The sequence below is a fragment of the Hemiscyllium ocellatum genome, chromosome 7 (genome assembly GCF_020745735.1).
Source record: "Hemiscyllium ocellatum isolate sHemOce1 chromosome 7, sHemOce1.pat.X.cur, whole genome shotgun sequence".
NCBI classification, from domain to species: Eukaryota; Metazoa; Chordata; class Chondrichthyes; order Orectolobiformes; family Hemiscylliidae; genus Hemiscyllium; species Hemiscyllium ocellatum.
In genome coordinates, this window is record NC_083407.1 from 65,707,424 (window position 1) to 65,730,678 (window position 23,255).

At 39.7% G+C, this 23,255-nt stretch overlaps 1 protein-coding gene across 5 annotated transcripts in view; it reads left to right on the top strand.

Moving 5' to 3' along the window:
* Nucleotides 1–23,255, top strand: part of LOC132817119 (mitogen-activated protein kinase kinase kinase 20-like) — a 136,541-nt gene that overhangs the window by 33,504 nt on the left and 79,782 nt on the right. For all 5 annotated transcript variants that reach the window (XM_060827302.1, XM_060827307.1, XM_060827306.1 and 2 more), the window contains exons 6-8: nucleotides 133–161; nucleotides 2,989–3,126; nucleotides 6,070–6,156. In XM_060827302.1, coding sequence (XP_060683285.1) covers nucleotides 133–161; nucleotides 2,989–3,126; nucleotides 6,070–6,156 — 254 coding nt within the window. The remainder of the gene's footprint in view (nucleotides 1–132; nucleotides 162–2,988; nucleotides 3,127–6,069; nucleotides 6,157–23,255) is intronic.

Below are 23,255 nucleotides of genomic sequence, written 5' to 3' on the forward strand. Positions count from 1 at the left end.
TCAAAGACCACAAGGTTAATTAATTAAAATCTGTTTTTTTCTGTTTTGATTCTATTTTCTACATATAAACTTCCCAGCTGAAATAACATCTGACCTCTCTCTCTCTCTCTCTCATTTTAATGTTACATCTAGTGGTGATTGCTGCGGACAGTGCACTAAAGGTGAGTATAGAGTCATAGCATGGAAACAGACCCGTCGGTCCAACTCATCCATGCCAACCAGATATCCCAACCTAATCTAGTCCACTTGCCAGCACCCTGCCCATATCCCTCCAAACCCTTCCTATTCATATACCCATTGCATGTTGCAATTGTACTAGCCTCCACCACTTCCTCTGGCAGCTTATTCCATACACATACCCTCTGTGTGAAAATGTTGCCCCTTAGGTCTCTCTTATATCTTTCCCCTCTCACCCTAAAACTATGCCCTCTAGTTCTGGATCCCTCCACCCCAGGGAAAAGATTTTGTCTATTTATCCTATCTGTGCCCCTCGTGATTTTATAAACCTCTATAAGGTCACCCCTCAGCCTCCGATGCTCCAAGGAAAACAGCCCCAGCCTATTCAACCTCCCCCTATAGCTCAAACCCTCCACCCCTGGCAACACCCTTGTAAATCTTTTCTGAACCCTTTCAAGTTTCACAATATGCTTCAATAGGAAGGAGACCAGAATTGCATGCAATATTCCAACAGTGGCCTAATCAATGTCCTGTACACTGCAACATGACCTCCCAACTCCTGTACTCAATACTCTGACCAAAGCATACCAAACGCCTTCTTCACTTTCCTATCTTCCTGCAACTCTACTTTCAAGGAGCTATAGACCTGCACTCCAAGGTGTCTTTGTTCAGCAACACTCCCCAGGACCTTATCATCAAGTGCCAGAGTCCTGCTAAGATTTGCTTTCCCAAAACGCAGTACCTCGCGTTTATCTAATTCAACTCCATCTGCCACTGCTCAGCCTATTGGCCCATCTGATCAAGATCCTGTTGTAATCTGAGGTAACCTTCTTTGCTGTCTACTACACCTCCAATTTTGGTGTCATCTGCAAACTTACTAACTATGCTCACATCCAAATTATTTGTATAAATGATGAAAAGTAGTGTACTCAGCACTGATCCTTATGGCACTCCACTGTTGACCATCCCTAATCAGTCCTTGCCTTTTCAAATACATGTACATCCTGTCCCTCAGGATTCCCTCCAACAACCTGCCCCACCACCAATATCAGGCTCACTGGTCTATAGGTCACTGGCTTGTCCTTACCAGCTTTCTTAAATAGTGGCACCATGTTAGCCAACCTCCAGTCTTCCGGCACCTCACCTGTGGCTATCTTTGATACAAATATCTTAAACGAGGGGTCCAAGAATCACTTCCCTAGCTTTCCACAGAATTCAAGGGAACACCTGGTCAGGTCCTGGGGATTTATCCACTTTAATGCATTTCAACACTTCCAGCACTTTCTTCTCTTTCAAGATGTCAGCATCTATTTCCCTACATTCTATATCTTCCATGTACTTTTCCACAGTAACACTGATACTTGTTTAGTATCTCCCCCATCTCCTGTGGCTCCTCACTAAGGCTGCCTTGCTGATCTTTGAGGGGCCCTATTCTCTCAACCTAGTTACTGTTTTGTCCTTAATATATTTGTAAAAGTCTTTTGGATTCTCCTTAACTCTATCTGCCCAAGCTATCTCAGGTCCCTTTTTTGCCCTCCTGATTTCCCTCTTAAGTATACTCCTACTGCCTTTGTACTTTTCTAAGGATTCACTCGATCTATTCTGTCTATATCTGTCATATGCTTCCTTCTTTTCTTAATCAAACCCTCAATTTCTTTCGTCATCCAGCATTCCCTACACCTACCAGTCTTTCCTTTCACCCGAATAGGAGTATATTGTCTCTGGACTTTCATTTCATTTCTGAAGGCTTCCTATTTACCTGCCGTCCCTTTACCTGTGAACATCTGCCCCCAGTTAGCTTGTGAAAGTTCTTGCCTAATACCGTCAAAATTAGCCTTCCTCCAATTTAGATCTTCAATTTTTAGATCTGGTCTATCCTTTTTCATCATTATTTTAAAACTAATAGAATTATGGTCACTGGCCCCAGAGTGCTCCCCCACTGACACCTCAGCCACCTGTCCTGCCTTACTTCCTAAGAGTAGGTCAGGTTTTGCACCTTCTGTAGTAGGTACATCCACATACTAAATCGGAAAATGTTCTTGTACACACTTAAAAAATTCTTCTCCATCTAAACCCCTAACGCTATGGCAGTCCCAGTCTATGTTTGGAAAGTAAAAATCCCCTACCACAACTCCCCTATTATTCTTACAAATAACTGAGATGTCCTTACAAATTTGTTTCTCAATTTCACTCTGACTATTAGGGGGTCTATAATACAATCCTAATAAGGTGATCACCCCTTTCTCATTTCTCAGTTCCCTCCAAATAACACCCCTGGATGTATTTCCAGGATTATCCTCCCTCACTACAGCTGTAATGCTGTCCCTTATCAAAAACACCACTCCCCCTTCTCTCTTGTATCCCTTTAAGTTCTTCCTATAGCATTTATATCCTGGAACGTTAAGCTGCCAGTCCTGTCCATCCCTTAGCCACGTTTCTGTAATTCCTATGATATCTCAGTCCCAAGTTCCCAATCTTGCCCTGAGTTCATCTGCCTTCCCTGTTAGGCCTCTTGCATTGAAATAAATGCAGTTTAATTTGTCAGTCCTACCTTGTTCTCTGCTTTGCCCCTGTCTCCTCTGAATGTTTGAGTCGCTTCTGTTCTCAACTGTTTCAATTTCGGATTGATCGCATTTCTCTTGCTATCTCCCTGGGTGTGCCCCCCCGCCCCCCCCCCCCCCCACAACCTGCCTCATTTAAATCCTCCCGAGCAGCTCTAGCAAATCTCCCTGCCAAGAGTTCTGAGCTTTTATGTAGTATTGTGCTTGAAAACAAGAATGTTTTACATGATTGCGTTTTGCATTACCCCAGATTTGTGATTTTGGTGCCTCACGATTTCACTCTCACACAACACATATGAGCCTGGTGGGAACCTTCCCATGGATGGCACCAGAAGTAATACAGAGCCTGCCAGTGGCTGAAACATGTGACACGTTCTCCTATGGTGTGGTAAGTATATGATGCAATAGAAAAATAGTCTCTCACAAACATTAATTGTGTAAGTGTCAATTTCTAAGTGTTACATTATTCCATATTTATATTTCTTGAAACGTAAAATTGAGTGAAAAATTAATGTGTATTTACCAATATTCTCATGCAAAAGCTGTACTTTTGAGACTGAATATTTGAATAAAATTTTTGGTAAAAAGTAGCGTATTAACTTTTATCCAAGTAACACGTTAGAGGTCTTGAACTCTATGCTTTGCCCTTGGAACTGCTGATTCCTGACCACAGTTCTGAACTCAAGGAATGGTTCATCCCAGCTGTCTATTGATTTTATCATTTGAGTGAGAAAAGAGCAATTGGGGAGGAAAAAAAAATTCAATAGTTTTTTTTCCCCATCAACACTGCTCCCAAATTAGCACAATATTTATGAGAAATTGAGGATTTTGGACCAAATGTTGGGGGTTAACACTTACACAAGGTTGCTTATGACTTGAGTAATTTATGGATAATTTCTAAAAATCCATTTTTATTAACTGTAACAATAATGATCTTTGGTATGATAATATCTAGGCTTTGCTGTGTATATTTAACATGTTCAAATGTGTTTTGATACTTGTGAAGAAAGCCAAATACAATATTTCAGTAGTTCAGAAAGGAGTTAACTTGACTATTGATTGAAAAGATGAATCACTAAGCAGATTACTCTGGAATTTTCATTTTGGGCACAGTTGCCCATCCAGTCACACATTTTACTCAAAATGACACTATGTTCCCAAATTTTCTGAATATACATGTGGCATGAACCAGCATGATCTGACTATATCATAGAATGCAATTTTTTAATCACAGGATCAGCACTGTTAACCCAGTGTCTAGAATTCTAGTCAATTTTTAATAACTGAATATAACTTCAAAAAATTTGTGATGGATTCTTTACAAGTTTGTGTTGGTGTAGGCAGTCAGTTTCTCAGTAAATTAAAAGGATATCTATTTTCAGAAGTTTTCAGGATTACCCCTATCAGTGTCCTGCCTTTTAAAAAAAAGCTTAACTTTTAAGATCTTGCTTGAAGGCCTTTGGGTGGCACGGTGGTTAGCACTGCTGTCTCACAGTGCCAGGGAACCCGGGTTCAATTCTCGCCTCGGGCGCCTGTCTGTGTCTCCCTGTAACTGTGTGGGTTTCCTCCGGGTGTTCGGTAGTCAGGGGTAAATATAGGGAAATGGGTCTGGATAGATTACTCTTTGGAGGGTCGGCGTGAACTTGTTGGGCTGAAGGGCCTGTTTCCATATTGTAGGGAATCTAAATAAGTAATTAGTGCAAACTCTCAGTTGCAAATTCATGAGCTAGTAATTTTCTGATCATTCTGCCACGCGAATTCTTGTTAAATATCTTGCTAAAGTTCACCTAGTCAAATCAAATAATTTACCAGAATCAACTCCTCTTGTTCCCTCTTTGAAAAGTTAATTTATTCAGACATGACCTTCCCTTAAAAAATCCAGATTGACTGTCCTCCATTTGCAAATGGTGATCTATTCTATCCAAAACTTTTCCAAATAATTTGTCCACCATCAGGATTAGACCGCCTTGTCTATAATTACTTTGTGTACCTCTTGCTCCATTTTGACATGATGGTAAAATTAGTGGTCCTCTGACCAGCTTTCTATTCCTCTGTGCTTTGAGGTGTGATGCCAGAGATGACACCATTTTGTTTTTTAGCAGCCTGGTATATTTTGATCCAGACTCTCTGATTACTCTACTCTATTTTTACAATCTTTAAATATTTTTAAGACAGAGGTGGATAGATTCTTGATTGCCAAGAGGCTGAATGATTATCGGGGCATGCAAGAATGAAGAATAGAGGTTAAAATGAAATCAGCTATGATCTTATTGTGAATGGGTGGGGCAGGCTCAAAAGAACTGAGTGGGCTAGTCTCATTCTTGTTAATATGTTTGCAAGGATGCTGAACGATTCAATATTTCACTTCTTTGTATGCATGTTCCATTCAACACTTCATATGTCAAAAGTCTGTTTAATGCCATCAGAGTAGTAATGCTGTCAGTCTGATTTTGTCTGATCTTCCTTGCCCAGTGAAACAATATTTTCTCCACTTGAAGATCTGTTCCATCATTCTTGCTGCACATTAGCATTATAGCTTGTACGCACTTCATAAACAAACTATTTTTGTACTTGTTCTTCCATGGATAAAACTGAAAATCTCAAATCCTTTCATAACAATTGTCTTGTTGTAGATTATTATTTCTTGGAAGATTGGAGACAGACAAAGGATGGAATTTTCCTTAGACCCAACATTGGAGTTAGCTGGAGTTACCCAGCCCACATTTGCCTGCAGCACATCCAGTGGCATATTCTTCTTAGGGGCAGTCTCTTAACTGATTGTCTCTGTCTCTGTCTCTGTCTCTGTCTCTGTCTCTGTCTCTGGGTTTGCTGCCCTATTAGGGAAGGTGGGCAGGTTTTTGATGCTGCTGATCCAAACAGAAGCCCCATAGCTGAGGAGCATCAGCAAGATGGGTATTGTTGCAACATGCTGGGAAATTAGAGCACCTCAATGGAGAGTTGTTCACGCAGTTCCACAAAACAATAAGTTAAAGGGATCAAGGCTGGTAGGTCAATCAGGGTCGATGTTTCATGTCCAATATGACTCTTCATTCTGAAAAGTCAGAATTAATAGTGTTCATTTTGTTTCTCTTCCCAAAGATGCTGTCAGGCCTGCTGAGTTTAGATATTCTGGCTGTTTGACCAATTCAAATGTGTTGTGTCTGTATCAGTCATAATCAGAAAACATAATCTATAAAGTCCATATTAGTAGATCTGCATCATTACCAAAGTATTTTTCTTGGATACCTGAAGAGTTGTTGAAATGATCTGCATTTGCTGTTATTTACCAGTGAGTTTAGCTGAATGTTAAATGGTATACCGTATTTTCCAGGTTCTTTGGGAAATGCTGACAAGAGAAATCCCATTTAATGGCCTTGAAGGTTTACAAGTGGCCTGGCTAGTTGTGGAGAAAAATGAGGTACTTTTACAATTTTCGATTGTTACAGTTTGTAAAACTTTGTTTATAAAGTTCTGCTTAATCTATTGAAAATACATCATGCACACACACCTTTTCTTTCCTGCCAATCCTCACATCCCCTTCCCTGTAGTGTAGTGATTAATGATTGAGTTTGTACTCCAGACTCTGGCATAGTCATCCACCAAATTTAACATTTTAGATCTTAAACTCCTTTTTTAAAAAAAATTGAAATGTAAAGCTTTTATTGATAAAAGTGAATATGAAACATTTTAGAAACTCCCAACTAGCATATTAAATAATGGAAAGAAAAAGCCACATTTGGTCGAGCTTTTTGTCATGATTGGGACATTTCTAAGACCAGTATAAAGGGGAATAACTAGTGATGATTGGTGGCACTTGGAAGTCTGGTAAAGGTGTTGTCTAAACGACAGCTTTAAATTGGTCAGCAGGGTACATCATAGCACACTTGGGATTATTTAAGCAAATGATATCCAGTCATAGAATCCCATCTAGTGTTGATGATGTGTTACGAGTTTTGCAGGCACAAGCCTCTTAGACAAAATCAGTATCGTGTCACTTCAGTTATTCAAAACGACCATGTTGTTTAATACAATTCACCAATTTTAAGATGTATAATGACATATCTGGCATCATGCTGACTCTGAAATACATTTACATTTTTCATTTGTGAGATATGAAGAATGTGTTCTTGGCTTAATGGCAGAATCCTGTTAATGGTGACAATCCTTATGTTGCAACCAAAAAACGAAACTGGTGGAACTCAGCAGGTCTGGCAGCATCTGGGAGAGAAAGTAGAGTTAATGTTTCAAGTCCAGACTTTGTATTTCTCCCAATTTGTATTGCTGATGTATCATAGCAGTGTGAAATAGCTGATGTTCAATTTGTTTTTGAGATAGGTTGTAGACTGAACACACTTCAGGATGGAGAGACAGGATTAATCAAAGCTTGGAAAGGGGAGGATTGATCAAAGATTTGTTGGAGGGTGATCCTTTTTGACTAATTTAATTGAGTTTTTTGAAAAAGTGGGTAAAAACAATGACTGCAGATGCTGGAAATCGGAGTCTAGATTAGAGAGGTGTTGGAAAAGCACTGCAGTTCAGGCAGCATCTGGAGCGGTAAAATCGACTTTTCGGGCAAAAGCTCTTCGTCAGGAATTCCTGATGAAGGGCTTTTGCCCAAAACGTCGCTTTTACTGCTCCTTGGATGCTGCCTGAACTGCTGTGCTTTTCCAGCACCTCTCTAATCCTTTTTTGAAAAAGTGACTAGGTATATTGATGAGGGGAGTGCAGTTGATGTGGAAGATTGTTTTTGTGATTGGGAACCTGTGACCGTGTATGTACACAAGGGATCGATGATGGTACCTTTGCTGCTTGTTATGTATGTTAACTACTATAACGTGAATGTTGAATGTTAGTAAACTTGCAAATGACAGGAAAATTGGTGATATTGTTGATAGTAAGGAAGATTATCTATAGGCTATGATCTGATATTGATCAGCAGGAAAATTGGACAGAGCACTGGTAGGTGGAATTAAATCTTGATAAGCGTGAGGTGCTGCACTTTGGGAGGTCTAATAAGGGAAGGATTTACACAATGTATGGTAGGAGTCTCTAGGGAGTACTGAGGAACCAAATGGACCTTGGTGTATATGTTCCAAAATTCCTGAAGGTGTTAGCACAGGTAGACAGGGTGTGAAAAAGACATACAGGATGCTTGCTTTCATTAGCCGAGGAGTAGAATGTAGGAGCAAGGATGTCTTCTTACAACTTTACAAAACATTTGGTTAGGCCACACAAGGAATACTGAATTTGGCAACCAGAGCACTGCATACTCGGAAGGACATGTTTGCACTGGAAAGGGTATGAAGGAGATTCACCAGGATATTGCCTGGGATGAAAAATCATAGTTATGAGGAGGGACTGGATAGGCTAGGTTTGTTTCCTTGAAGCAGAGGAGGCTGAGGGGGAGTTTGACTAAGATTTGCAAACTTACGAGAGGCATAGACTGAAAAGATTGTGAGAATCTCTTCCCCAAAGCAGACAAGTTTAATAACAGAGAGCATTAGTTTAAGGTGAGGTAGAAGAGGTTTAGAGGGGCTCTGAAGAAACATTTTCCCTCCCAGATGATGGTGGAATTGTGCAATGATCTGCCTAAGAGGGTGGTATACATGGATACTCTTGCAATTTTAGGGTGGTGCATGTATGGAATAAGCTGTCAGAGGAAGTGGTGGAGGCTGGTACAATTACAGCATTTAAAAGGCATCTGGAGGGGTATATGAGTAGGAAGGGTTTAGAGGAATATGGGCCAAGTGCTGGCAAATTGGACTAGATTAAGTTAGGATGTCTGATCAGCATGGATGAGTCATACCAAAGGGTCTGTTTCTGTGCTGTATATCTCTGTAACTATAAGAAGCATCTGGACAAGCACATAAAATGCCAGGGCATATTAGGCTATGGATCAAGGGCAGATAAAAAGGATTAATATAGTTTGTGTTGGCATAGACATGATTTGCCGAAGGATCTGTTTCTATGCTGCATGACTCTCCACGATGAAAGTGGTAGTCGTAGTTTACATAATAAACAGCAAGAAATTATCTCCTTCAGGTAGCCAATGTCTTGTAGGATCACTTTACATACTATTTCAGCATCAAACTTATGGTGAGCAAATGTCTTGGGCCCTCTTTTTATGAGCATTTAAATTGAAACTATCTGCAGGAATAGATGCTTTGTTTTCAGAGAATACATGATCAGAAAGATTTATTGTGTTTAGTAACATAGTCAAACAACTTCTGTTTAAGTGAATTTGTGGTGCAGGACTATTTCCAATGGATACTGTTTAATATGTGATAATTAATTGAGGTAATATAAATGTCATAAACAGGTCAAATCAAAAAATAAAAGAAGTTTATGCATTTTAAGTATAGCTAAGGAATAAATTTGTAACCTAATTACCAATCTGTTCAATGTAATTTTGCATAAATGCTAACTCAGTCATAGGATTCTGTCACACATTTTATCAAGTCATGAAGCTATTCTGCTTCTCTGAAATAATTAATGTGGAATATGAATTTCTGTACTGTTGTGCTTATACTGGTTTCAAATTAATGGAATAGTGACAGCCATTCTCTGGTTCATTCTTCAGGATAATTTGTTGACCAATCAGTGTCAATCTGTTCCTTGTTTAAATTTACATAAAGCTTGCTAGTTAACTGTCAGTTATTGCTGAACTGATTCTTTCTCCATGCCAATGCCTGTACCATGTCATCCAGTCAGCACACTCTTCTTGTCCAGTATAAAATCTTGTTCCTTTTTACATAGGTATTCTTGTGAATGCCCTGATTTGCAAAATGGAAAGCTTTACAGATTGACTGTAATTTTTTCAGCAATACTCAAGCTCTTTACCACCAAGCAACTTTTGCTTCCTGGATGGTTTGTATGGAACAAGCTCGACAGATAAATGTCACTTAGGTGTAACGTCACGTCCACACACCAATACAATTAAATGCTACTTCAGCTGAGCTAGAAAGTCACTTGATTGCACCAATCAGCTACAAAAAAACATAAGAATAGAATCAGACCAATTACATAGCTACAAACAAGACATTGAGTCGAGACATAACAAACACATGTTCAGCCTAGATAATCCTCCAGATTTTTCATCATTAACATCTGGAGATTGGTTCCAGTATTGTTCAAAGTGTTCCGTAGATGTTCAAGCAATAACTTTGTGTAATATCACAACCAGTCGCCAGCTAGGTTACTCATTTATCACAGGACAGGATAAAATAATTCATCCAGATCCTGAGTAAGGAGGGATGAACTCGCCCACTTTTCTTATTCATGTTTCCCTCAGTTGATTACACTTAATTTAGTTCAAGTTAATTTGGAAAGTATCTCCTCCATTATGGATACCTTTCCCCCAGACTAAATAAATTCATGATTGGAAAGAAACCACTTTAACCAGGCTTTCCTGAGCTAATGGAAGAATACTTACTCATTACGAAGTGCAAGAAGAAACAATAATGCAACATAGATTAGAAACGAAAGGTGAATCCAAAAAAAAGTTTTAAAAAAGAAATGTATTCAGCTTAGTCTCTGAATTCTATGAAAGGTAATTCTATGTAATATGATATTGGGTGATACCGGTCACACTGATGTTGCTAGATGAGCAGTTGGTTTTGAGATGCTTGGCTTTGCAATTCAGCTGAAAAGTCTTTGTCCATTTTCCTTTCAGCAATTTCCTTTTGCTTTCTGGTATCCAGAAAAGAGAGGATATTTCCTTTTTTATCTGCAGCATTGAGAGGGGTTTTGCAATTGTGACCTTCACAACACACACTTTTGGCCCGCACAGACCAGGGCTAAAAGTGGGTTTCAGAGACTGTTTGTATTCTTGAAAGGGAAAATGCAAACATGCCTCTCATGCAGAATGCTCTTTTTTACTCTAATAATGTTCCATCTGCAATAATGTACAGGAGATCTCAATTTAGTTTACATGCACTACTGCCTTTGATATCCTTCTCTATGAAGCTTTCTAGACATCCATTGGGTGTGACATTCCAGGGTCTCCCTTGAGACTTAGGATAATCCACACTGATCTTCTGGATGTTCTCTGAATCATGTTGCTTAGAATTTAGATTTGCAGTCATTTGGTTTTGGTCGCAGAGTCTGCTTTTAAAAACAACCATAAGCTCAATATGACTATATATCATCATTTTCATAATAATAATCACATTTATCAAATCATACCAATTTGCTAAATTCCTAGATTGTCCATTACTAACTCTTCCCCATCCACAAGACAGACCCATCTGAGATGGTGGCACTGTGCTGTGCAGTCATTTGGCAGGAGGAATGGCTTTAGGAGTGCTTGATATTGAGGGGCTTAATTCCTTGAAATCTTGTAGCTTCAGATCAGATATAAACAGGGAAGTAATTTGCAGATTAAGGTAGTTTTTCTTTCATCAGATGTGGGCATTGATGGTAAGGCCACAATTTGTTGCCTATCTAATTGCTCTGGAACTGAGTAGCAGTTCATAGTCGATCACAATACTGTGGATCTGTAGTCACAAGTGGGCCAGACTGAGTAAGCACAGCAGACTTCCTTAGCTAAGGGCCTCCATGAAACAGATAGATTTTTCCAACCATCAGTGTTTGTTTAATGGTCAATAAGACTACCTTTCAATTCCAGATTTGTAAGAATTAATTTAAATTCCACCTGATGGTGTGATGGGGATTGATGTCATCTGCACTGAGTGCTCACCTTGGTGTTGTAACTACTAGTCCACTGACATTACCACAACAGATCTCCCCACATGCTCTATTCTGTTCTCTTTCACCCCATGAATAAGTATTTTAATTGGACAAAACTGACAGAAGTATAAGTGGTTATTATGAAACGACATGCTCTCTGGGTGAGTGCCTTCTCCATGTATATCACTAAGAGCGGCTCAGTAGTACCATTAAAGATTGGGTTTGCTGAATTGGAACGAAATAGTAGCTAGAATATAGTTGTGGGAAACAGAATGAGAACAAGGTCCTAGGGAGTGTTGCTGAACAAAGACATCTTGGACTGCAGGTTCATAGCCCCTTGAAAGTAGAATCGCAGGTAGATAGGATGCTGAAGAATGTGTTTGGTATGCTTTCCTTTATTGGTCAGAGCATTGAGTACAGGAGTTGGGAAGTCATGTTGCAGCTGTACAGGATATTGATTAGGCCACTGTTGGAATATTGTGTGCAGCTCTGATCTCCTTCCTATCGGAAGGATGTTGTGAAACTTAAAAGGGTTCAGAAAATATATACAAAGATGTTGTCAGGGTTGGAGGATTTGAGCTATAAGGAGAGGTTGAATAGGCTGGGGCGGTCTTCCCTAGAGCGTTGGAGGCTAAGGGGTGGCCTTAGAGGTTTATAAAAGACAAAGTCTTTTCCCCGGGGTGGGGGAGTCCAGAATTAGAGGGCATAGGTTTGGGGTGAGAGGGAAAAGATGTAAAAGAGACCTGAGGGGCATTTTTTTCATACAGAGGGTGGTACATGTATGGAATGAGCTGCCAGAGGAAGTGGTGAAGGCTAGTACAACTGCAACATTTAAGAGGCATCTGGATGGATATGAATAGGAAGGGTTTGGAGGGATATGGGCCGGGTGCTGGCAGGTGGGACTAGATTGGGTTGGGATATCTAGATTAATTTAGAATATCTGGTCAGCATGGACCAGTTGGACCGAAAGACCTGTTTCCATGCTGTACATCTCTATGACTCTATTTGAGGGAATAATCAATTTAACCTGTCCTAGCCAATCTCATTTTACTAGATGCATCTATGTACGGCAATATCTGTAAGAGTGACAATGGAATAATCCCTGTCGAGATCAAGTATTCTCTTCAAACTGATGGCACCCTTCCAATGTAAGATGCAGCACGTTCGTTGTCTAAAGTGGGATACGTTAAGAATGTAGGGCCATTGAAAAAGAGATTTGTACTTTAACACAATTTATAATCTCATGCCCAGGTTATTCATAATCTCATCAATCTAGATGACCAACCCTTGATTAATATTCAGTGCAGAAGAGCAACAGTAGCTAGTAGCTCCACCGTATCATCATATTACATCAGAAAGGTTGAATGTAAGCTAAAGAGTAAAAATGGCATAAGAGTGCGAGAGTTGTACAGCACGGAAACAGACCCTTTAGTCCAACTGGTCCATGCTGACCAGATATTCTAAATTAATCTAATCCCATTTGTCAGCATTTGGCCCATATTCCTCCAAACCCTTCCTATTCATATCCCCTTTTAAATGTTGTAATAGTACCAGCCTCCATCACTTCCTCTGGCAACATGTTCTAGCTGGAGCTAGAACAAATGTATCAGGCCAAAGATCTACAACCTAGCTGGATCAGTTAAGACATGTTGCAAGTATGAAGCAATAACAAGACTTGCAACTTGCATGATTATATCCTCCAACAAGATGGAAGAGCCCAGTATGTGAGTGCAAGGTATTTTCAAAGATCCGCTTCCACAAATGACAAATAGATTATCCTTTTGGGTCTCTACCATCAGAAATGCTATTCTGGCTATTCTTCCACATTACATCATGAATTGACTGAGTGGGCTGACCATGGAAAGTTGCAGGTTGTGGTATTAAAGCCTTTTGCTTCAGAAGTTGCCACGTTCATAGTCTAGCTGTTCAGTAGAGCTACGGGGCAAACAGCAGGACAGAGATATTCCAGACAATTACTGTCCCATCAGCCTTTTTTTTTCTCATCAGAGTAATGGAAAGTGTCATCAATGGTGCTGTTAAGTGGCACCTACTTAAAGAATTTCACCAAGATGCATTTTTGGATCAAAACTAGGACCTGATCAGGCATTAGTGCACAAACTGAATGTGGAGGTTACAGAGAATGATTGACCCTGACATTAAGGCATCTTTCAATAGTGTTTGGCATTAGGGGCTACAATTAAAACTGAAGCTACTGGGGAACAGTGATGAAGTCTCCAGTCTCTTCTGGCACAAGAAAGATGGTAATTTTATTTGAGGCCAATCGTCTCAGTGACTGGACATCTTTGCAAGAGCTTGTGATGGCAGTGCAGTTCAACTATTTTCAGTTGTTTCATCAATGACCTCTCCAATGTAATGTTCAGCTCCATTTACAATTCCTCAGATTATTAAGCCTACATCCATCTGAAACAACAACTGGATAATATCCACACTTGGGCTGATTTATCGGCTTGTAACAATTTTGTCAAACAAATGCCATCTCTACTTGATATTCAATGGCAGTACCATCCTGCCATCAACATTTCCACTAACTTGTTTCATTCACAGATGCTGTAAAATTGATGAATATTTCCAGAATTTTGTATCTTTATTAAAAATGTGAAAAAGACTTTTATGTAGAATACTGCACCTTTAAGATGCTGGATCTGCTTTCGAAAGTAGTATTATGGTATTAAAAGTGCTTAGCAAGATGTCGGCACGTTTTGAGAAATAAAAAGGTCTTTTGTGATTCAAAGGAATAATTGAATGCCAATGATAAATCAAATGATTGTAGCTGTTTTGGATAGTAGCAAGTTCGGAGAAGATTTGTAGCTCGGATTGATATAAGTTTGTTCGCTGAGCTGGAAGGTTCATTTTCAAACATTCTGTCACCATGCTAGGTAACATCAGTGAACCTCCAGTGAAGTACTGGTGTTATGGTGCACTTTCTATTTATGTGTTTAGGTTTCCTTGTATTGATGATGTCATTTTTGGTGGTGAGGGCATTTCCTGTGGTCATTCTATTTCTGGTTCTTTTTCTCAGAGGGTGACAGAGGGATCCAAATTGAATTGTTTGTTGATAGAGTTCTGGTTGGAATGCCGTGCTTCTAGGAATTCTTTTGTGTGTCTCTATTTGGCTTCTCCTAGGATGGATATGTTGTCCCAAAACAACAACAAACTGCCACTTCTAGATGTCACAGTAGAGTGAACAGTCAATGGGGAACATCAAACCAGCATCTACAAGAAAACAACACAAATACTGAACTACAGAAGCAATCATCCCAATACCCACAAAGAAGCTGCATTAGAGCATTATTTCAACCACTGTCCCACACAGCAGTGCAGAGGAATATTACCTATACAGCGTATTCAAAAAGAACAGATACCCAATAAACACAATCTGCCAATTTCTCAGCAACGACCACAAACAAGCAGACAAAACAAGTCCAGAAATTCTAGCCACTCTCCTCTGCATTAGAAACAGCTCAGAAGTGACTGCCAGACTACTCGGACTTCCTGGCATCATGGTAGCTCACAAACACACCAACACATTAAAACAGCAGCCAATGAACTTGAAACACCCTATACAAACAACAAGCAAAACGAACATCATTTACTAAATACCTTGCAAGAACTGTAACAAACACTACATTGGACAAACAGGCATAAAAGTAACCACCAGGCCATATGAACATCAACTAGCCACAAAAGACATGACCCACTATCGCTTGTATCCTTACATAAAGATGATGAAGGACGCCACTTTGACTGAGACAACACATCCATCCTAAGACAAACCAAACAGACACACACACGAGAATTCCTAGTAGCACAGCATTCCAACCAGAGCTCTATCAACAAACAGATCAGTTTGGATCCTTTCTATCACCCTCTGAGAAAAAGAACCAGAAATGACATCACAGGAAATGACATTACCAACCCAAGGAAACCTAAACACATAAATAGAAAGTGGGCCATAACACCAGCGCTTCACTGGAGGCTCACTGATGATGTTACCTAGTATGGTGACAAGACATCTGAAAACGAATCTTCCAGCTCAGCGAATAAACTTACATCCTGATTTGAATATGCCATTTTTTGTATTTTTGGAAGGACTTTCTGATACATTTCACAATTTATCCTATGATCCTGCATCTGTTATAAAATATCGGTTTTTGTTTCTCTGTCATGAGATGTTATTCTCTTAACAACTAGGATGTATCAAATTTTAACCCTGACTTGGCATGAATTTTGAAACCTTGCTTAAAAATGAAACTATATAAAATGTATCCAGATGATTTTTCAGGCTTCTATGTACTATGTGTTTTGTTTTCATTTACATATTTATGGCTTTAGTACCAATTTTTTTCCTCTTACTGTTATCTGTTATAAAACTTACCCTGTATGCAATACTGATTTGTCTATTTGCATTTCATTGGCACTTGGAAATTGAGTCAGTTCTGCAGGAATATCTAACCATAATTTGTATTTCTGTACACTATTTGAAACTGAGAAAAATGTGCCAACTCACATATGAGAAGCAGCAAGGTGCTGGGTTTGAATTTTTATAACTTCTACGTTTACTAAAAATGGAATCCACTCGCTCTTTAAATGGAATCAACTCTCTCTCATTAGAACTTACTGATTATTTGTTGCACATCTATCCGAGGTAGGATTGCACAAATAAAATTTGAAGAACAAACAACAATGTTTTATTTTATAAAACAGAACTCCATAAGCAACGTTTTTTTTAAATATCTAACAGGGAGGAATCCTTTGGTCATTATTTAGGACAGGGATACTCTCATCTTCAGCCAAGTCATCTGCAAATATTGATGCAATCTTCAGTACTCGCATAGATATTGACATACATCCAGGAGCCCCACTCCTTACACCCTGAAGGCTCTAGCTATTCAAAGAAAAAGTGTACTTAATTCAATGATAGTGTGACCAATTGAAATATCATGCTAATAAATCAATTTCCATCAGGACCTTAAATAACCAAGGGGCTTGGTTTTAATACCTGTAAATCAAGGCATGCCCCAAATCTTATTCTCATAATGAAATCCTTGTAAAGTTGTTGGAAAATTATGGTGTAGGAAGCTTGTCACAAAGCAGACCCACTGTTAAGATACTGTGAAGTACTCCTCAGGTCGATTGCCGTCAAGTTTCAAGTCTTCCAAGTCTCAAATGGTGATATATCTCCCTAGCTATTTGTCAATATTTCTGACAACTAATGAGTCACCAACGGTGACTAAATTCCAGTGGACCCTTCCTTTGTTCTTATTAGGTTGGCACATCTTCCCAATTTCCATCTTTCCTCAGGCTTCCTGACAGAGTCATAGAGTCCTAGAGATGTAGAGCACGGAAACAGACACTTCAGTCCAACTTGTCCGGGCCGACCAGATATTCTAACTTACTCTAGACCCGTTTGTCAGCAGTTGGCCGCAATCCCTCTAAAAGAGCAGCCGGTTAGGCAGCATCCAAGGAGCAGGAAAATCGACATTTCGGGCATAAGCCCGAAACGTCGATTCTCCTGCTCCTTGGATGCTGCCTGACCTGCAGCGCTTTTCCAGCAACACATTTTTCAGCTCTGATCTCCAGCATCCTAACTTTCTCGCAACCCCTCTAAACCCTTCCTATTCCTATACCTGTCCAGGTGCGTTTTAAATGCTGCAATTGTACCAGCCTCCACCACTTCCTCTGGCAGCTCTTTCCATACAAGTATCACCCTCTGCATGAAACAGTTGCCCCTTAGGTCCCTTTTGTATCTTTCACTTCTTACCCTAAATCTATGCCCTCTAGTTCTGGGCTCCCCACCTCAGGTATAAGACCTTATCTATTTATCCTATCCATGTCCCTCATGATTTTATAAACCTTGATACGGTTACCCCTCAGCCTGGTCCGCTTCACAGAAAACATCCCCAGCCTGTTCAGCCTCTCCCTATAGCTCTAATCCCCCAACCCGGGCAACATCCTTGTAAATCATTTCTGAACCCTTTCAAGATTCGCAACATTCTTCCAATAGGAAGGAGACCAGCATTGCTTGCAGTATTCCAAAAGTGGCCTAACCAATGTCCAATAAAGCTGCAACATGACCTCCCAACTCCTATACTCAGTACTGTGACCAATAAAGGAAAGCATACCAAATGCCTTCTTCACTATCCTATCAATCTGTGACTCTACTTTCAAGGTATTATGAACCTGCACTCTAAGGTCTCTGTTCAGCAACACTTCCCAGAAGCTTACCATTAAGTGTATAAGTCCTGCTCTGATTTGCTTTTCCAAAATGCAGCACCTCGCATTTATCTAATTAAACTCTGTCTGCCTATTGGCTCATCTGATTAAGATCCTGTTGTAATCTGAGGTAACCTTCTTTGCAGTCCACTACACCTCCAATGTTGGTGTCATCTGCAAACTTACTCACTATACTTACTGTGTTCACATCCAAATCATTTATATAAAAGATGAAAAGTAGTAGACCAAGCACCAATCCTTGTGGGATATTGCATACCAAACTCCTTCCTCCCAAATGATATCACTCTCCAGATTTCCACATTCCTCGTACAATTGCCACACTCGCATCAAAGGCTGCAAGGTCTAAGTGACCTATTCCATCTCCAAATCCATGCCTAACCCCTAACTTAACATGTGTCAAATCCCCTCCCTTCACAAAACAACTGTTTCTCACTCTATCTCATAGATCCAATCAGCCCTAGTAACCTGGTATCTAGTCTGGTGGGCCAGCATTTTAACACTCTTGCTTTTATGGGATGCAGTGGGTGTTTTAATGGGCTAAAAAGATAGAGACACAAAGACAGAGATTGCTGGAAAATGTCAGCAGGTCTGGCAGTATCTGTGGGGAGAAATCTGAATTAACATTTTTGGTCCAGTGACTCCTAAGAGCTGTCGGCATTAACCATCTGTCTTCTCAAGGGAATGAAGAATAAATAAATGGCCTTACCAATGATGACTATATGCTATTAATTAGGTTTTAAAAATTTTGTCCAGCATATTCACTGGCTTCTGGACAGTCTGCATTAATCACTGATTAAAACCTGATCAGTAATAGGAGTTATGTGAAGACGTTGGGTGATGTAGAAAATATCCGCAGGGCATTGTCAGTACCTTGGGGAAAGTACTTGTGCTCAGTTAATTTTGTCAAATAAAAAAGATTAAATATTTCCATATCTGATTTGATGTATACATGGCAAAAGTTGCTAATGAATCTCCAACAACCCCCTTCAAAATCAGCCAGTTTTTTGCTCAAAAGAAATTTCAAACTACATTTGATTGCCAAATCACTCACTCCACAAAAGAGAGCTAAAATAAAATTTTGCAGGATTACTTAAAATAAAAAGTAAACAGAACATCCGTACCTTCCACCTTAGACGCTGGGTGAAATCTCAATATGCCGGAAAGAGCAGACTGCATTGTGCAAGAAAGCACTCTTGTCAGCACTTAACCTAGCAGCTGTTCACTTTGATACCAATGAGAAATTGGAGAAAGGCTGATTGCTTCCCACTCAGCCTAGAGGAGAAGAGTGGTTGTACTAATCAACAAACACCTTCTCTTCAATCTGAAGGCAAGTAGTGTAAAATTTCCAATTTTAATACAATATTGAATGGCAGCATAATTCATACGATACAAAATGGCTCTATGTTCACCACATCACTACTCCTCTCACCCTGTCCATGTATGGAAGGCATAATGATTGTGAAGCTAAACTGTCTTCTGCCCACAATGGGAAACTGTAAGCAAGTACAGAGAAGCCAAGCTAACCTCAAAGCAATGTAATGACTTGAGCTTGAAGTTGTTGGCGGACCCTACAGCTTATAGAGATGGAAGTGGCCTGTAGCATAACTAATAAAAGACATCTCTAAGATGTACTATTTCTTGATGTTATACCACATTGTCCCAAGTCATACACTGATAAAGAACCAACAGTCATTTTGGACTATAACCCACTTATGACTGAATTAATCACCTTACTGCCTTAACTATGCATCTGCCTGATACAAACCAACCAAAAGTCTTGTAAAGCTGAAAACAACTGTGGATACTATAGTGTAATGTTGTGGTCAGGCTGCCATCTTTATCTTGCTAAGGGGAAGTAAAGAGATTAGTGATTCGGGGATCTAGAACAGAAAGTGAATTTAAGCTCCTAATGCTGAAAACGCCTTGATGGTGGCAAGGAAAGAATTAAACAACTTAGCAATAGTTGCTGAAAATGCCTCTAGTAAATGGGATCTAGATATTTTCACAGTAGTAAGCTAAGAATCATCTCTCACACAGTTTAAGCCAGAAAATGCATAAAAGTACATTGTGTGTAAATGATCCAGTGGTAACTTTACCACTACAGGTGCTGAGAAAGGATTTACACCTGTAGTGTTCTCTTAATAAAATGTGCTACAGGAACTTTAATAGTATTTAACAAATCTCTGCCTTCCATCAACCAGTGAACTCCATCTACAACTAAAAGCTACTAGTGTGGGAACATCAAAGAACTTGTTCATAAACCTTCTGAATTTCAGATTCATTTCCATCCAAGGCCCAAAAGGATCATTCCAAATCTAGCAGAGATTTACAGTAGCACCTCGACATACGAACGACCCCGTTCACGAATAAATCGGTTTGCGAACAGCATTGTACATAACATTTTGCTTCAACATACGTACAAAATTCAAGGTACGAGCAGTTCGTATTTGGAGCGTGCGCTGTGAACATGGGAAAAATTGATTCAGTTCGCGAATTTTTCAGTTCGCGAACTGTGTCCCGGAACGGATTAAGTTCGTAAGTCGAGGTGCTACTGTACTTGCATAGCGAGTTTTGAGAAGATTTGTAGCTCAGACTAAGGTTTGGACGTACGGATGAGGAAGGACACCACTTCGACTGGGACAACACATCCATCCTAGGACAAGCCAAACAAAGACACGCACGAGAATTCCTAGAAGCATGGCATTCCAACTGGAACTCTATCAACAAACACATTGAGTTAGACCCCATCTGCCACCCCCTGAGAAAAGGAACAGGAAGTCACCTCACCACAGGAAATGACATAACCAACCCAAAGAAACCCAAACATATAAATGGAAAGTAGGAATTTTCAGCATTGCTTCACATGAGGCCTACTGAAGATGTTACCTAGTAGGGTAACGAACCGTCTGGAAATGATCCTTGTAGCTCAGCAAGCAAACCTACATCCACTTACTTGCATATCCTTGAACTTCATTTATTGGAACTGTTGCTCTCGATGTGGTCTCCTCTACATCGGAGAGACCGAGCACAAACTTGCAGAAAGGTCCTCTCTAGACCATATGCACCAACTGATCCCATCTTTCTGTAGCCATCCATTTCAACTCCCCCCTCCCACTCACTCCATGACATGTCCATTCCTCTTCCACCGCCTCAACAACGTCACCCACAAACTGGAAGAGGAAGTCCTCATCTTTTGCCTCAGTGGCCTACAACTACAAAGCCTCAACATTGAATTCATCAATTTCCAAATCCCCCTCTGCCCACCCGACCCAGATCCAACCCTCCAACTCGACTCCACCCTCTTACCTGACCTCCCTATCCATCTTCCTTCCCACACACCGGCTGCACACTTCCCACCGACCTATCACAATCACCTCCTAGCTTTGCCCACCTATCGCCATCCTAACTATCTTTCCCCCAGCCCCATCCCACTCCCCCATTTATTTCTTAGCCCCTTCCCCACCCCAGTCCTAATGAAGGGTTAACCCCAAAACATCGACTCTGTTAAGATTGCCATACTATTAAGATCAATTTCAGAAGAGCCAACATAGTCCTACTTTGGTCCTTGGCCACTAGAAATGGAGGACCCATTGCAATGAGCAAGCTAGTGTAAAACTTGTCACCAGCTTCAAGAAAATGCTTTCCTTTTTAGATTCTGAGAAGATTTTAGCAGTTCTGCAAACGTCAATATAATGCTTCAAGCGAGGATAGAAAGCAGGAAACTAGAACAATAAATCTGACATTTGTCATGGGAAAATGCTGGAATCCATTAAGGAAGTAGTAGACATTAGAAAAACCTAATACAGTCAGATTCAACATGATTTTCTGAAATAAAGTCATGTTTGACAATTTTGTTAGAATTCTTTGACAATATTACAAGTGGTATGGATAAAGGAAAACCAGGAGATGTGGTATATTCAAATTCTGAAAAGGCAATTATTAAGATTTCACATAAAATGTTACTGCGCAAGATGAGACCTCATGGTGTTGGGGATAATACCTCTACGGTAGAGGAGTGGCCAGTCAAAATAGAGCAAATAATTGGGATAAATGAGTCACTTTAAGATTGATAAATTGTAACTAGTGAGGGGTACCACTATGATCAGAGATGAAGCCTCACTATTTACTGTCTATATTAATGACTTGACAAAGTGTATTGCTGCCTGATTTGCTAACAATAAAAAGGCAGGAAAAACACGTGTGAGGAGGAGTCACCAATTCTGCAAAGAAGTATCGATAGAATAAGCAAATGGGGAAAATTCGGCAAATGAGCATAATGTAGAAATATAGGATGATGTGTACTTTGGAAAGAAGAATAGAAATTCAGACTGTTATTTAAATCAAGGAATTGCAGAATACTGCAGCAAACGGGGTCTGGGTGTCTTCAAGGTTATCAGCAGGTACAACAAGTAGTTAGGAAGGATAATTATTGGTGAAGGGATTGGCTATGAATGTAGGAAAGTCTTGCTATAACTGTAAATGGTATTGCTGAGACTCCACCAAGAATAATGTGTATTTTGATCTCCTAACTTCATAAGGGATAAATTTGCTTTGAAAACAATCAGGGCAGGTTCATTAGGTTGATTCCAGTGAAGCGGTTGTCCAGTGAGGAAAGGTTGAGCAATTTATTCCTGTATCCATTGGAGTTGAGAAGGATGAAACATGATCATATGGGGACATATTAGACTCTGAAGATACTTGACAGGGTAGGTGCAGAAAGCATATCACCCCCATAGAGAAATCTAGGACCGAAGCAAACAATTTATAAATATGGTCTCCATTAAAGATAGAGATTAGAAATTTCTTGTCTGAGACATATTAATCACGAGAATTTTCAGCCCAGTGGAAGCTGGAGAATATATACAAGATAAAGTTAGACTCCCTTGTGGATCAAAAATCTGTTTATATTTATGAAGACCAGGCAGGGAAATGAAGTTTCAGCCAGAATTTGTTATTTGACAATCTCACTGAATGATGGACTAGGCTTGAGGACAAATGACCTACACCTGCTCCTATTTCCCTTATTTCTATGAAATGTAACTCTCTGTACATCAACTGTGTTTGTAAAATGTAAGCTATATGCTAAATTAACAGGAGTGTACATGGTACAAACACAGAGACTGTTGGAGAAACTCAATATTTCTGGCAGTATCTGTGAATTGAGAAAGAGGGTTAATGTTTTGATTACAATATGGCTATATGTAAGCTATATGCTAAATGAACAGGAGTGTACATGGTACAAACACAGAGACTGTTGGAGAAACTCAATATTTCTGGCAGTATCTGTGAATTGAGAAAGAGGGTTAATGTTTTGATTACAATATGGCTCTGTGAAGTTCAGAAGTCACTGTATATAATGCCATGTAAAGCAATTGTGTTAATGAATGTATTGTTTGCTTCATTATGCAACTCCCAAGCTCAAATCAAGACTCTCATTTCAAAGCCTCTACTTGTACAAACTGCTGTGCTGAATTATTTACAATTAATTAGCTTATTGTGCTGGATTGATATTTGAAATAGGTGAACATCATGCAAAAATTGGATAAACAGGTTTGTTTCTTTGCCTTAGATGAT